At 32.0% G+C, this 16200-nt stretch overlaps 1 protein-coding gene across 4 annotated transcripts in view; it reads left to right on the plus strand.

The window, feature by feature from the left end:
- Window positions 1-16200, plus strand: part of LOC127180920 (VPS10 domain-containing receptor SorCS1) — a 204307-nt gene that overhangs the window by 176448 nt on the left and 11659 nt on the right. For all 4 annotated transcript variants that reach the window (XR_007829723.1, XM_051135439.1, XM_051135358.1 and 1 more), the window contains 7 exons: window positions 998-1131; window positions 4792-4905; window positions 6616-6787; window positions 8245-8431; window positions 10816-10949; window positions 11115-11238; window positions 12702-12814. Coding sequence is in view for 3 of the 4 variants with exons in the window: in XM_051135439.1 (XP_050991396.1) it covers window positions 998-1131; window positions 4792-4905; window positions 6616-6787; window positions 8245-8431; window positions 10816-10949; window positions 11115-11238; window positions 12702-12814 (978 nt within the window). In the remaining variant the exon portion in view is untranslated. The remainder of the gene's footprint in view (window positions 1-997; window positions 1132-4791; window positions 4906-6615; window positions 6788-8244; window positions 8432-10815; window positions 10950-11114; window positions 11239-12701; window positions 12815-16200) is intronic.

The raw sequence follows: 16200 nt of genomic DNA on the forward strand, positions 1-16200 counted from the left end.
GGGAGCCCAGTGAAGTCTTGATCAGATACCTTTCTGCTTTGTCTGGTCTTTCCAGCATAATAAACCCTCCAGTGAGGCCTGATGCTTTAGATTGCACTAAAGAGTGTGCCGCATTGGCTCTTTCTAACCGGCCCTGACGTGCTGTCCCAGGGTCCACTGCCGAGACTATATTTGAACAGATAGAATAATATATATCCCAGAAGTCCAGCCACAAGCCAAGTGTCCTCTCACAGGAGGATAATAGATGTACGTTTATTAGTTGTAAGGACATGGCAGTAGACTGTCCTACTTTAACCTAAAGCCTTAGTGGTACTTTCTATTTATGTGACAAACTCTGAGAAGCTGAAGCCGACTTGAAGACAAGAGAAGTCGACAGAAGACAGAACGACGTCAAAGTTTGGATGGTTAAAACGGTTTTGGGCTGTAGACTACAGTACTATGCCGATGAGATCATGCCATTCGATGTCTGTCTGTACCATCCTGTGCTGCAGGGTTTTGTTGCTCCGCTCTGCATCAGTTAGCCTAATAAATATGAAATCCAGAAAAAGAGGACATGACCAGCAATGGACCGCAGCTGTAACTTTTTTCCCATTCAACTAGTACAAATCCGAAATAAAACTCCGGTATTTGGAGCACTAATTTGAATTTTGTTAACAAAAGACGTTACATGAAATGTGAGCGAGAGGCCTAGACACTCAAACCTTTCACAAAATGAACCCCACAGAGTTCGGATGTGAGATATGAAATATGGAACAACTGAGTACAATGAGTGGAAACATTTTTTTTTTCTCTCTCTCTCTTTCCTATTTTCTCCAGTCTCTTATTTTTTTTCTAAATTCAGGGTGATGCGCACATGCTTTGTTGTTATGAATTATTCATGTGAGAACTGAAATAAACCTGAACGAGAACACCATATGCTAACTTTGTTGTTAAAAAATATTTGTGTGTGTGTGTGTGTGTGTATGCATGTATGTATGTGTTGAAATCCTGCTTATAGGGTGAACGCTGCCTCATGGGAGTCAAACGAGTCTATCGAAAGCTGAAACCTATAGCAAGGTGTGTTATGGGAAAAACCTACTCTGTCACGATGATTTCCGAGCCATGTGACTGCACTGAGTCGGACTTTGAGTGGTAAGCAAACATGCATTTTTCTTCTAAGATTCAAGTTTTGTTCTAAAACTTATTGCACTGATTTGATGACTACAGACTGCACAACAAACATAATAATATGCCAGTATGAAAAAAACACTGATAAATAGTTGATTTTTAATTATTTTATTTTATTTTATTTTAAGGACACATTTTAATTCAGCCAGAATGCATTTAATTGATCAAAAGTTACAGTAAAGAAATTTTATTTTATTTTATTTTATTTTATTTTATTTTATTTTATTTTTTTATTTTATTTTATTTTATTTTATTTTATTTTATTTTATTTTAAGGAGGACACATTTAAATGTAGCCAGAATGTATTAAATTGATCAAAAGGGACAGTAAAGATTTTATTTTATTTTATTTTAAGGACACGTTTTAATTCAGCCAGAATGCATTTAATTGATCAAAAGTTACAGTAAAGAAATTTTATTTTATTTTATTTTATTTTATTTTATTTTATTTTATTTATTTTATTTTATTTTATTTTATTTTATTTTATTTTATTTTATTTTATTTTATTTTATTTTATTTTATTTTATTTTATTTTATTTAAGGAGGACACATTTAAATGTAGCCAGAATGTATTAAATTGATCAAAAGGGACAGTAAAGATTTTATTTTATTTTATTTTAAGGACACATTTTAATTCAGCCAGAATGCATTTAATTGATCAAAAGTTACAGTAAAGAAATTTTATTTTATTTTATTTTATTTTATTTTATTTTATTTTATTTTATTTTATTTTAAGGAGGACACATTTAAATGTAGCCAGAATGCATTAAATTGATCAAAAGTGACAGTAAAGATTTTATTTTATTTTATTTCATTTTAAGGACAGATTTTAATTTAGCCAGAATGCATTAAATTGATCAAAAGTTACAGTAAAGAAATTTTATTTTATTTTATTTTATTTTAAGGACACATTTTAATTCAGCCAGAATGCATTAAATTGATCAAAAGTTATAGAAAATGTTATTTTTATTTTATTTTATTTTATTTTATTTATAAATTTAACTAGAATGCTTTTAATTGATCAACAGTAACAGTAAAGAATTTTTAGTGTAGTTTAGTTTAGTTTATTTTATTTTATTTTATTATTTTATTTTATTTTAAGGAGGACACATTTAAATTTAGCCAGAATGTATTTAATTGTTCAAAGGTGACAGTAAAAAAAAAAATACTTTTTCATTTCTTTTTATTATTTATTTATTATTTATTTATTTATTGTTTTTTGTTTTCAACATTAATAATAGTAAGAAATGCTTTGTGAATACCAAAACAGCAAATTAGAATGTTTTTTTTTTTTTTTTTTTCCATGTAACCTTGTAGCCTGGAGTAATGATTGGAATAAATTACATTTTAAATATATATTCAGATAGAAAACAATTATTTTACATTCTAATAATAGTACTTTTTACCTGTTTTTCTGATCAAATAAAAATTAAATTAAATTAAAAATCGACCCCAAGCTTTTGAATGGTAGTGCATGTGAACAATTGTCTCTAAAGTCATTTTTGAATAAATATCTGAGACCAGTTTGATACTTAAATGAAACATGAGAACTCCACTAAGTGTCTCTAGCTGTAAAAGGACAACTTTTACTTTTGGGAAGCATTGCAGCCAATGTCTTGTCAAGACAATTGAAAAACAGGATGATGGACCTGTGTATTAAGCTGTGGCTAGTTTTTAGAAGAGCTGCAGTAATTTCCTTAAAGTAAATCCTTGCTAAGAAGAAACTAGTCAAGCTGTGGGAAGACAACTAAATGGAGACAGACGTGTGTTACTTCTTGAAAATCGCAGCTCCTCAATGTACTGTTCTGTCCATCTGTCACCAACCTCTCTTCTGTAGTATTTCACGCCCCACGCTTTGTGGCTTAAAGCCTCCATTTGTATTCCTAACACTCTTTTCTCATCATGTAAATGTGGCCTCTCCCCTCATTTTCCCCAGAATTATCAAAGTTATTAATGTCACTGTTCTGGAAAGTTCTACATTCGCAGGCCCCTCGAGGCCGTACGGAACAAAGTGTGAAAGTTGTTAATCAGGGAGTGAAACACTGTGCGTTTACCAACACAAGCTGGCTACATCTGTGTAGCTTGTCATGCTAATTAGCGTCATTTGTTTTCTTGAGTGGGGTGTTGATTTGCATTGCAGGACAAACAACTCTGGCTTGTGTTGTCTGTTGGTTAAGTCTAAGATAAATTAATATATGAAAAATGTAGATGTCAAAATTATTTTTAGATGCCAAGTATTTTTCTGCTACCAAGATATGCCCATTTGTTAAATGTTAACATGAATGTCAGATGCTTGCACTTTAACTGCTGGCTACTACACATTTTTATAAATCGCTAGGAAATAAAAAGTATATGTCCGAAAAGAAAGACTGAATCTTCAAAGCATGTAATGAATATTATTATTATGGTTAAAATATCTAGTGAAAGACTTTTCTTGACTTGCCAGTAAGAAAAAAAATGTCCATTTCAATAATTATAATGTGGGTAACACTTCAACTTTTTCATTAAATACATATTATTCCTGGCAGCTAGGATAATTATATCCATATAAAGGTGAAAATTATTCAGTTATGTTAATCGTAGCAAGCAAGACTGGCATTCTGACTTCTTGCATTAAATTCAAAATTATGATTTCTTAAAGCTCTCTCCATGCTTTTAAAATGTATTTATTATTATTATTTTATAATTAAATTGAATTTTAAATTCATTTGAATTAGAATTAAAATTAAATATTTTTTTATATATATATTTTATTATTATTATTATTATTATTATTATTTTGTTTTTTGACCAGTGGCATGACTGTGTTAAATCATTTAAAAGGGTCATGAACTGCCTTTTTGTAATATTTTGTACTGTTCTTTGAGGTCCACTTATAATGTTATTAAGATTTTTACATCAAAAAACATAATTTAGAGGTAATAGAGGTAATTTTCTGTCCTGTTTTGACCCCCCTCATCAGAACTTTTTTTTTTTTTTTTTAAATAAGCGTGGTGGATTACAGCCTACATCCTTTGTAGATGGACGCTAATGTGATTTAGGTTAAAAATGCATACATACTCAATACATATCAAATGATTTTTAATAACAGACAAAGCAGTAGTGATCATGTCATAACAGTTACTCACACTTGTGTGGTGCAACATTATTGTCGGATCCAATAAAGTTGGCACAACATTGTTTTTTTAGTTTCAAATTTCTGAATTCTGCGTTGAATTGTACCTTGTTCGTAAACAAATCTGCGGTAAAATAAAGTGAACAAAGGATCAAGTTCTTGCTGACGTGGTCTGGAACTTACATGAATCAGTGGGTGGGGCTAAACAGGCAGTAATGTACAGTAGAAACAGGCATTGATGTTTTTCTTTGGAGGCGGAGTTTAACCACACTATTACGTCATAGAGTTGCACATTCCACATCCTGTCATTTTTGGCAGATTGTCTTCAATATAAACTGTTTTTAGATTAATGACAAAGTTTTGAGTTCTGAAACTTATAGTACAATGACCTCTTACATGTCAAAAAAAAAAAAGATTAATGAAATTTTGATTTCTCAATTCATGACCACTTTAACCCAAAATCAAGAGTTGAAAACTGATGGCTGTTTGCACCATTTTTCTTCCTCCAGTGATTATGGCTTTGAGAGGAGGGCTGATGGGAAATGTACTCCGGCATTTTGGTTCCTCCCCTCCTCCATGTCTCGGACCTGTACTACAGAACACACATTCCTCAACAGCACTGGGTGAGATCTCATGTGATGCATTCATCTGACCATTTTTTCCTTCATGTAATTAATTATATATGTGCAGTTTTTTTTTTTTTTAAATACTGTTCAAGTATTTTTTTACCAATAAAAATGTAATGCATTATCAGCTTTTTCGATGAGAAGAGGCTTGGTCAACCAAAATTTTATTAGTCGCTTAGTCGCAGAAAAAAAAAATTCACAGGAGTTGGTGAAGTCACGCAGTCTGTGACGGACAGATTGTTAACGGCTGGTCTATGTGGTAATATAGTACATTGAGCAGGACATCCAAACGCTCGCCTGTCATTCATTGGCCTTAAATATGGCTAGTAGTAGCAACTTTACATGGCCGCCCAATCTAATGTTAACTTAGAAAAATGTGTCCTATTTAAGTGTCTGTGCCAAGTGTGGAAGCTGAACAGTAGCGCGCTCACTGCATGACAGATAGAGGTCACTTGCGCTTAAAATACTCCGTCATTTTTGGTCATACAGATAAAAGTAATACACCTTTCGAATCTATAAAGGCTCTATGTTTATTTGTGTGCAATCAGAATAACAACGAAATGTTGTGCTTTTGTAAAATAATGAAAGCAAAAATTATGCGCTTTCTGCCGTCTCGGTCTCTGTGAACTTGAGCGTGAAACTTTGAAACTCTGTGTATACTTGCCTTACAGACATGAATAATCTATATAGAGTGAAATGTCTACTTTTAAATGAACCAATTCGAAAAAAAAACAAATATTCTCCGATTATGTAATCCGTATGAAACATACATACAGGTGCATCCATTGCAAAGATGACGAGTCAGTGTTGCTGACTTTTTATCTTAAACCAAAAACAAAGAAAACACTAGTTTATCAATAAATTAATAAAACATTAATGCAGTCTTCTTGCTGTTTTTCCCTGACATATACATGATGATTATATCTTCCGTTGCACTATAGCAAGCCTTTTTTGCATGTCACGCTGGGACGTTTTCAGGAAATTCGAAAAGTAGGTCAAATGTAAATTTTTTTGTCAAAATTAGTTTTTCATTACATTGTTATTCTATAACATCTGGTTATCATCTCTGAAAATATCTTGGCGAAATTCACTTGTTTAGTGCAGAAAAAAGCAATTTATTGCAGCAAGCAGAAATGACTACGCGCTGCGGAGGTGCTTTCCCTTAACACCACAAAAACAGTTAACCGATTAAAATAAACAACGTAACATATTTAATAAAGGTGTTTTAATGCACATTCTCTGCCAGTCCTGTGTAAAGTACGGCACGCAAAGTTTTTTATGTATTTGTTTATTTTTTTATATCGTGAAGTGGCGGAGCACAACAACGCAGTCTGAAGTACTGTAGCTGCTTACTTAAATGATCCTACTTGTCTCAATCTGCTCAGTCATGGTGATGTCAGTGCTCTAAACGATGTTATAATGGACTATTTTACATCCAGAGATGAAGGAGGAGTATACTATTTGTAGCTCAGTATAAGAAGTCATTTAGCTACATAAATGTATGAGAGTTTGTGAGTTTTTCCAATTTAAATATTCACTGTCTGTATTCTCAAATGATTTTGATGTATGACTCATTTAAAGTGTTGTGTGTGTTTTTACTGTGGCACGTAAGCAGGCTAATGAATTTCAATGTTGTCAGCTGATCATTCTGTATATGATGTATATGATACATTCATGAATGTGTGCTATGCGTCTGTGTGTGTGCAGGTACAGAAAGGTGGTGTCTAACAACTGCACTGGTGGGGTGATTGAGCAGTATACGGCTCGTAGACAGCTGTGCCCAAGCCAGGCTCCTCGTGGCCTGCACTTAGTGACCAGCGAAGGGAAGCTAACAGCTACTCTTGCCAGCAACGTCACCTTCCTCGTCTTCCTGGAGGAGGTACAGACAGATTCAGTGTTTCCTGCACTGCTTTTCAGTGACAAAATCATTTATTATCTTTTAGGGAATGTGAATTTGCAGTCTGAGCAGTAACACTTTGCTTTACGGATCAATTCTCACTATTTACTAGTTGCTTATTAGCATGCATATTACTTGCATATTGGCTGTTTACTTATAAAGCACATATTAATACATTATTCTGCATGACCATATTAGATCCATTATAGGGATAGTTCACCCAAATATGAAAATTCTGTCATTAATTACTCATCCTCATGTCAGTGCAAATCTGTAAGACTTTCATTCATCTTCGCAACGTGAGTTAAGATATTTCTGATGAAATCCAAATGCTTTGGATAAAGTGTGACCATTGCGATCTACTGTATCTACCTTAGACCCTATCCAGTCATAGAAACAGAATTTACTGAATAACGCGGAATGTCACGGAATTTGTCAAAGTTTGAATGCATTAATCAAAAGTAGGTCATTACACTTAAATCAAACCGCAACATGGACTAGTATCTGTAAATATTACGCCGTAAAAATACCATTTAAATGTGAATCCTGCATGTTCTGTGTGTCCCTGTTTTAATGAATGGATCAGACAAGCGTTTTTGTTTACTACACACACTGAAGCGCGCGTGACGCTTGTGGTGATTTCAGCGTCTGTCGTCTCACTAAATGAGTACATAAATACATGAACAATATCTGCTGAGAGTCACTTCATGAGCATTTGACCGTTCCGTTTTAGGAAAACTAGCGTTATATCATATACACACAGAATTTCTGAGGGTAAAAAAAAAAAAACATTTCATAAGGCTATCTTAAGAATAAACTTGAATAAATTAAGTATGCATTCAAATAAAACATGGTGAGAAAAAATAAAACATTTCACAGGGCCCTAAACATGTCATTTTTGTTAAACCTTTATTAAATTGATGTGAAATTGTACAAGTTTCATCATTTTAATTAACTAGACATGCTCTTTGATTAATAAAATTTAATTTAACCATTAAAAAGGTGTTTTGAGAAAAAAATAAAACTGGAAAAAACGGAATCCAGAAAAATTAAAACGGAAAAAATGGAATTTGGAAAAAAAAAAAACTGATTTCATAGGGCCCTACCAAACTACAGAGATAATGCTCATCCACCATAAATTGGGCATTGTAAGCTGGAAAATCATGAGAGACCATCTTGCCTGCACAAGAGCAATGTTTTCCCATGGTAGATCAGCGCTCTGGGACAGACAAGACATCCTCCAAAGCAGATGAACTGACAGCTGAATGAATTGTGCACAGAGCTTTGCCAGTATCGTAGTCAGTTTTGCTTTCTGCCTAAAAAAGGAAAAACTCTCAGATATTACAAAAAGTTCTTTGACTAAAGAACATTTGTTTCACCAGTCTGGTCGTGTTTTTAGCTAGACTAAATGTTTCATGTTATCCTTTTTTTTTTACTAGGGTGATGGATCGAAAACCAGCATCACAGTAGATTTCGGCGACGGAAACGCTTTCACCTACTCCAACGTGAGCTCTATCGAGGATGGCATTAAACACATCTACAAGAACGTGGGAATCTACCGGGTGTCAGCCACAGCGGAGAACAGTCTGGGCTCTGAAACAGTGCTCCTCTTCCTACACATTACGTGTAAGCCAAGACGTGGGAGGGCGGGTAACAATATGCATAATACGGACAGACATATCGTATTCTGTATTTTCTCCTTAATGTATTTTAAAGACCCACTGGGTCTGAGCACACTGAACTCATTTATGTTTTATTGACCAGAAAAATCTCATTTGGCCTTGGTCGTATTGCACTCCACATTAAGCAATCTAGATTTCAAGCTTATAGTCTCTAACTGGACCACGAGATTGGAATCATCCCTCTTAGTTATTGCCGATAGACACTTCAGTGTATGATGAAGGTCCCGAGGACCTAAAATATCATCCAGGTCTGATGAACTTTACTTAATGTAACTTTTACAATTATGAATCAGTTCATTTTAGTCCATTTAAACCATACAGCACAAACAGTCCACTCAGTTTCCACACAACTGACTCTTTTGAACAGTTAAGTGAATCAAACACAGTTAATGGTTTGTCAAATGAATGTCTCTACTTGCCCCTAATGTTTTGAAGAAGAAAAAAAAGTGGTTGGTCATTTCACATGTTGGTCAAATGGCCTTTTCCTGTCTACGTGGGTGGTTCTTGGCCAGAATATGGATCGGACTTTATGCCAATAATCGAAAATTCTGGCTTTACAAACTTTCGAGCAGACAACTCTATCCTCTTATGTAGCAATGAAGTTGGAACATGCTGTTTTAACACATTCTACGAGCAGATGGCCTGAGTTTTTGTAGCTTTTTTTGTGGCTTTAGTCTGTGTTCATGCTAGAAGAAGATCATTGAATATCAGCATTTAAGAGAGATTAACTAAGCAGTTTGATTCAAATGTTCACCCTTTTTCTCATGTCCACCTACTCAGTGAACTTGCCACCCCACTGCTACATCCAGGCAGACAGATGCCTCTGCAGTGACATATTGATCAGGGAGACGGAACGCTTCCAATCTGTCAATCCTGTCGTGCCAGGCAAAGCAAATAGGGCCTCTGGAGCATGAGCTGAAATTCACATGCAGATGGCTTCGTGTTCCTAAGAGAAGTTTTTGTGAATGAAGAAATATATGGTGGGATCATTAGGAGGATGTTTACTTTGTGCTGTAACTTTAAGACATGTTCTTTTTATTCACAAGCCCCTTTGAAATAAGAACCACGTTCCACTATAATTTGCGCATCTATAATTCTATGAGAATAAATCATATATACTACTGCTTTAAGTTCTTTTGTTTTTCTTGTAAGAATTGTCATGCTCACCAAGGGCTGCATGCTTTCTTTTCCTTTTTTTTTGTATTTTGTTTTTCCTTTTTTTTTTTTTTTTTTACTAGAAATGCAATTTAAAAAAAACTGCAATATTGTAAAATATTATTACAAATTAAAAGAACTTCTTTCTATTTGAATATATTTCAAAATGTAATTTATTCCTGTGATTTATTTTATTTTTTGTGGAAAGGGCAAAATATTAAAAAACCAGCATTCCTTTGAAAAAAAAAAATTCTGTAAGATATTTTTGCTGTAATTTATGATCAATTCAATGCACTTGTTAAATAAAGGTATTATTCAAAAAAAAAAAAAAAGAAAGAAAGAAAAAGAAAAGAAAAGAAAAGAAAAGAAAAGAAAAGAAAAGAAAAGAAAAGAAAAGAAAAGAAAAGAAACAAAAAACTTGACCCCAAACTTTCAAAAAGTTCGGTTTTTATAACTTAGTTATAAAATGAATCAGTTATTATTTAAGAATTGTCATACTCACAAAGGGCTGCATGTTTTTTTGTTTTTGTTTTTGTTTTTGTTTTTGTTGTTTTTTTTAAGTAATACAAAAATAATAAACTGTAATATAATAATATAAAATGTAATTAATTCCTGTGATGCAAAGCTGAATTTTTTAGCATCATTACTGTAGTTTTCAGTGCCACAGTATATAAAATATTAAAAAATATATTCTTTAAGATGTCTTTACTGTAATTATTTTATCAATTTAATGCACTTGCTAAATAAAAGTGTTATTATTAAAAAAAATAAATAAAAAAAAAAGAAAAGAAAATCTTGACCTGAAACTTTCGGAAAGTTCAGTTTTTATAACTTCGTTATAAAATAAATTAGTTATTATTTATGAATTATCTTATGCTCACCAAGGGCTGCATTTATTTGTTCAAAAATACAAAAATAAATAAATAAATAAATAAACATAAATATTGTGAAATCGTATTACAAATGAAAATAACTGTTTTCTATTTTAATATTTTTAAAAATGTAATTTGTAAAGCTGAGTTTTCAGCATCATTACTCCAGTCTTCAGTATCACATTATCTTTCAGAAATCATTCTAATGTTGATTTGGTGCTTGAGTTTTTTTTAGATCAATGTTGATAATATGCTCATGCGACCAACCCCACTTTTCTCTTTTCTTTCTGTCTCGGCGCAGGTCAGCTGGAGTCTATTCACCTCTCCGCCCCGTTTGTCGCTGTGAAAAATAAAGAAGTCAATCTGACGGTGGTTCTCTCACCAAGCCAAGTGGGAACGGTCACATATATCTGGTGGCTTGGGAACAATTCTGAGGTAAAGTCTTCATGTGTGACTCACTAGACACTTGTGCATGACTCAGTGTGTGTGTGTGTGTTTGTGATTGCCTCACCGAGTGCCATGTAAATAAAGTTGGCATCTTCACTGCAACTGCGCTGACAGGGCGTCCTCTAGAGAGTCTCTCTCACACTGTATTCACAGCCCGTGATCACGCTGGAGGGGAGTGTGGCGTTCACATTCTCTCGAGAGGGAATCAGCGTTGTCACTGTACAGGTGTCCGCTGGGAATACCATCCTGCAAGACAGGAAAACCATCGCTGTCCATGGTGAGTTCTACATGCAGCAAGTAAACAGACTGCTAGGTATTAAAGATAGCTTCATATATTAGCAATAAGCTTTCTCAAAATATATTTTGTTCTTTGCTCATTTGTGAAACATTTTGAACACATTAACACTTTAAAGGTGACACATCATGAAAATCTGACTTTTTCTATGTTTAAGTGCTATAAACGGGTGCGTCTAGCAACCCAGAACACTATTTAAAGTCCCAGCCTTAGAGGAGACGAGAGCAGTGTATTTATTAATTTATTTACTGTGTATTACGCTGTATATTACCAAACAGATGTTTTTAGCAGAGTATCCTAGGTACGAGCTGTAAAGGCACAGCCCTATTCTGGAAAAAGGGGCGGGGAGCAGCAGCTCATTTGCATTTAAAGAGACATGCACAAAAACAGCATGTTTCTGCTTCCACTCAAAATAGGCATTTTCAAAATGATATAATAAATGATCCGTGGGGTATTTTGAGCTGAAACTTTGCAGACACATTCTGTGTACACAAATTCCGAGAATGAAGTTGAAATGTTTCAAGAATACAGTTGAAATATTTTGAGAATGAAGTCGAAATGTTTCAAGAATATTCGAAATATTACGAGAATAAAGTCAAAATGTTTCAAGAATAAAGTTGAAATATTTCAAGAATAAAGTCAAAATTCCGAGAGTAAAGTCAAACTATTTCGAGAATAAAGTTGAAATGTTTCGAGAATAAAGTTGAAATGTTTTGAGAATAAAGTCGAAATTCTGATAATAAAGTTGAAATGTTTTGAGAAAAAAGTCGAAATAATGAGAATAAAATCTAAATATTTTGAGAATAAAGTTGAAATTCTGAGAATGAAGTTGAAATTACGAGAATAAAGTCAAAACATTTCGAGAATAAAGTCTAAATTCCGAGAATGAAGTTGAAATGTTTCGAGAATAAAGCTGAAATATTTAGAGAATAAAGTCGAAATTCCAATAATAAAGTTGAAATGTTTTGAGAAAAAAGTCGAAACTATGAGAATAAAGTCTAAATATTTTGAGAATAAAGTTGAAATTCTGAGAATGAAGTTGAAATTTCGAGAATAGTTTATAGAATAAAGTTGGACTTTATTCTCAGAACAATTTGACTTCATTCTAATCATTTTGACTTTATTGTTGTAATATTTCGACTTTATTATCAAAATGACCTTATTCTCATAATATTTTGACTTTATTCCCAAAATTTGACAAGTTTAAAGCTGCATTCCGTAACTTTTTTGGGTTCACTAATCACTATTTACAATCCTATTTATTCCTGATGCTTTTTTCAGAAATGTCATAAGTCTAAATTAAACCACATTCATATCGCATTTTATATAATATATCATAGCAAATACACAGTGAAAGCAAATGCTGCAGCATATGTGTACTGCAGGTGCAGTAGTCAAAAACTAATAATAATCGTAAGAACATAATATTTTTTTTGTAATTATAGAATACTTCAGATCTCATCTTCTTGCCTTTTCATCTAATCTTGATGATCACAACCCTGATGTGGCTGAATGGAGGCTTGATGTGAGTCGAGTCATTAAAACCTCTATGGTGCAGGTGAGTTCAAATCTTTTTTTAACCTGAAAAAAAAAAAACATTCACTTTTCACACAGCTGAAAATCTAGTCCACTATTCAGTGACATTAAAGAGCTCAAAATACAATGCTTCACTGCATATACAATATAATAAAACATGAAGAGGCAATCATGTCTGTTTGCTTTGAGGTCATCTATATGGTAGATACACAAATATACATATTCAAAATGAAAAATCTTTCTTTTCCTTGAAGGATGTAATATACATGTACGCATTTCTAAGAAGAAAGAAATTGTTACTTCTCGTTTCACTTGAACGTTCTCTCACGAATGTCTGTCTGTGCTCTTTGTACGAAGTTTAAATGAGGGTATGCAAGAATATTCATCTTCTGATCTGAGTCTAGGATACAAAGACAAACTGCAAATGATTTTAGCAAACAATGATCGAGGTCTTCTAGGAATAAAACACTAATGGATGTGTTTCTCAGAAAGGTGATGGCATTTGAAATTTCATGATGTGTTTTGAGCATTATTTGTTAGCATATAATCAGCGTAAAGAATTCAGTTTTGTGGTCATATAAGTAGTCATTAAAAAGAATTTTCAGAGAATCTCCATTTAAAGCTCTACTTGAGCAAATTCACGGTAATCTGTCAAGAGGGCATTTAGATGTTTAGAGTCAGAAAATTTTCAGAACAACTCAGGGTATAAAAAAGTACAAATACAAGTGTAGTCTGGAGCTTTGTTGGGTTTCGAGAATAAAGTCTAAATTATGAGAATGAAGTTTTGAGAATAAAGTCGAAATGTTTCAATAATAAAGTCGAAATGTTTCGAGAATAAAGTCGAAATTACGAGAATAAAGTTGAAATATTATGAATAAAGTTTAAATTCACAGAATAAAGTCAAAATATTTCGAGAAAGAAGTCGAAATGTTTCAAGAATAAAGTTACAATTCCGAGAATGAAGTTGAAATTCTAAAAAATAGTGTCAAAATGTTTCGAGAATAAAGTTGAAATATTTCAAAAATACAGTCGAAATGTTTTAAGAATAAAGTTGAAATTCCGAGAATAAAGTTGAAATATTTTGAGAATAAAGTTGAAATTCCGAGAATAAAGTCGAAATGTTTAGAGAATAAAGTAGAAATATTTAAAAAAAAAAAAATACAGTTGAAATATTTCGAGAATAAAGTTGAAATTCCGAGAATAATGTTGAAATGTTTAGAGAATAAAGTCGAAATATTTCGAGAATAAAGTTGAAATGTTTCAAGAAAAAAAATCGAACTTCCGAGAATGAAGTCGAAATATTTTGAGAATAAAGTTGAAATTCCGAGAATAAAGTCGAATTGTTCAAGAATAATGTTGAAATTCCGAGAATAAAGTTGAAATACTTTTGAGAATATTCTTGAAACATTTCGACTTTTTTCTTGAAATATTTTGACTTTATTCTGTGAATTTAAACTTTATTCATAATATTTCAACTTTATTCTCGTAATTTCGACTTTATTCTCGAAACATTTCAAATTTGAAGTTGAAATGTTTAGAGAATAAAATCGAAATTCAGAGAACAAAGATGAAATATTTTGAGAATAAAGTCTAAATTCCCAGAATAAAGTCAAAATATTTCAAGAAAAAAGTTGAAAGTTTCGAGAATAGGGTTTGACTTTATTCCCAAAACATTTAAACTTCATTCTAATAATTTTGACTTTATTGTTGTAATATTTCAACTTTATTTTTAAAATACTTTGATGTTATTAACGGGTATAAAAAAAAATTACAAATACAAGTGTAGTCTGGAGCTTTGTTGATTTTTCATGCTCCACTCTTTGCTTGAAGAACTCAAGTTGACACACTTGTGAAACTGGCTTCCAGATTCACCTTCACTGATGGAAGGAAAACACCACCGTGACAGAAAAAGCTTCGCGAATATTCAAACATATGGCGTGACAGACCGAAATAATCATCAGTGTTCTTCTTCGCTTTGCCCATGGCATTTTCAAGAGGCCCATTATAACTGAACATGGAGACTTTCTTTATGGATGTTTATGGATTATGACACTTGAGAATAATGGTTCTCATGTGAGCCATATGCGTTGTTCTGCTCCAGTTGGTTAGTGGTAATGTGTGTAATGAGTTTTGCGCTGGGCATATGGACAGGAACGAGGCTGACGTTGTGACCTTGTAACATGAAACAAGGAGAATTTTGTATATTTAGATTATATCTGAAAGATATAGTTCACCCAAATATAAAAATTCTGTTGTTATTTACTCATTCCGTTTCTGAGACGTACCATTTTTGTCTGTGGAACACAAAAGGAGAAATGCTGAAGAATTGATTTGTTGCAAGAGTGGGGACCAATGATGTGTGACATGATGTCAAATCTGGTTCTACCCATCTAAAAGACATAAGGGAGGAAATGATGCTGAAATGTTATTTTTTTAACTAAACCTTTAAATGCATTGCAGCTGTAATTGACTGTGTAATCATGGGTATTTTTGAGACAGTAAACAATATCTATTATTTTATCGCATTATTTTAATTTTTATATATATTTTTGTATATTTACATCAGACTGTGAAATTTTAATTATATTTAGAGTAAAAATACTGTAAAAACAGCAATATTGTGAATTTGTATTTCATTTTAAAATAACAGTTTTCTATTTTAATAAAAATGTATTCCTGTGATGCTGAATTTTCAGCAGCCATTAATCAATTGTTAAAACTGTGATAAAACTTTTCCAGAATTCTTTGATTAATAGAAAGTATAATAATAATAATAATAATAATAATAATAATAATTAAAATTAAAATTCTAATAAGAAAAAGTATAATATAAAAATTATAAAAAAAATATACAATTATAAGATTTTTTGTAAAACATTAATATCTGTATGATAATAACAATAATAATAATAATAATAATAATTTTTAATATTATTATTATTATTATTATTTGTTAAAAAACAACATTAAGTTTTCTATTTTAATAAAATGTATTCCTGTGATGCAAAGCTGAATTTTCAGTCGCCATTAATCCATTAATCATAAATATTTTTGTCAAAACTGTGGTAATTCTTTTCCAGAATTCTTTGATAAATAGAAAGTTTAAAAGAGAAAAATGTATTTGAAGTATTTTGTAATACTATAAATCTTTACTGTCACTTTTGGTGAGTTTAATGCATTCCTTGTTGAATAAAAGTATTATGTGTATAATAATAATAATAATAATAATAATATTTTTTGTAAAACCAAAAAATTAACTATTAATATCTGTATAATAATTATAACAATATTAAAAGAAATTTTGTAGAACAAAAAAAAATACTATTCATCTCAAAAGAAATATAGAGTTAAAGGCATTGTCTTTTTTTAGAAGTCTCTTATGCTGCATTTATTTGATCAAAATTGCTG

This window comes from Labeo rohita, chromosome 1 (assembly GCF_022985175.1).
Source record: "Labeo rohita strain BAU-BD-2019 chromosome 1, IGBB_LRoh.1.0, whole genome shotgun sequence".
Lineage (NCBI taxonomy): Eukaryota > Metazoa > Chordata > Actinopteri > Cypriniformes > Cyprinidae > Labeo > Labeo rohita.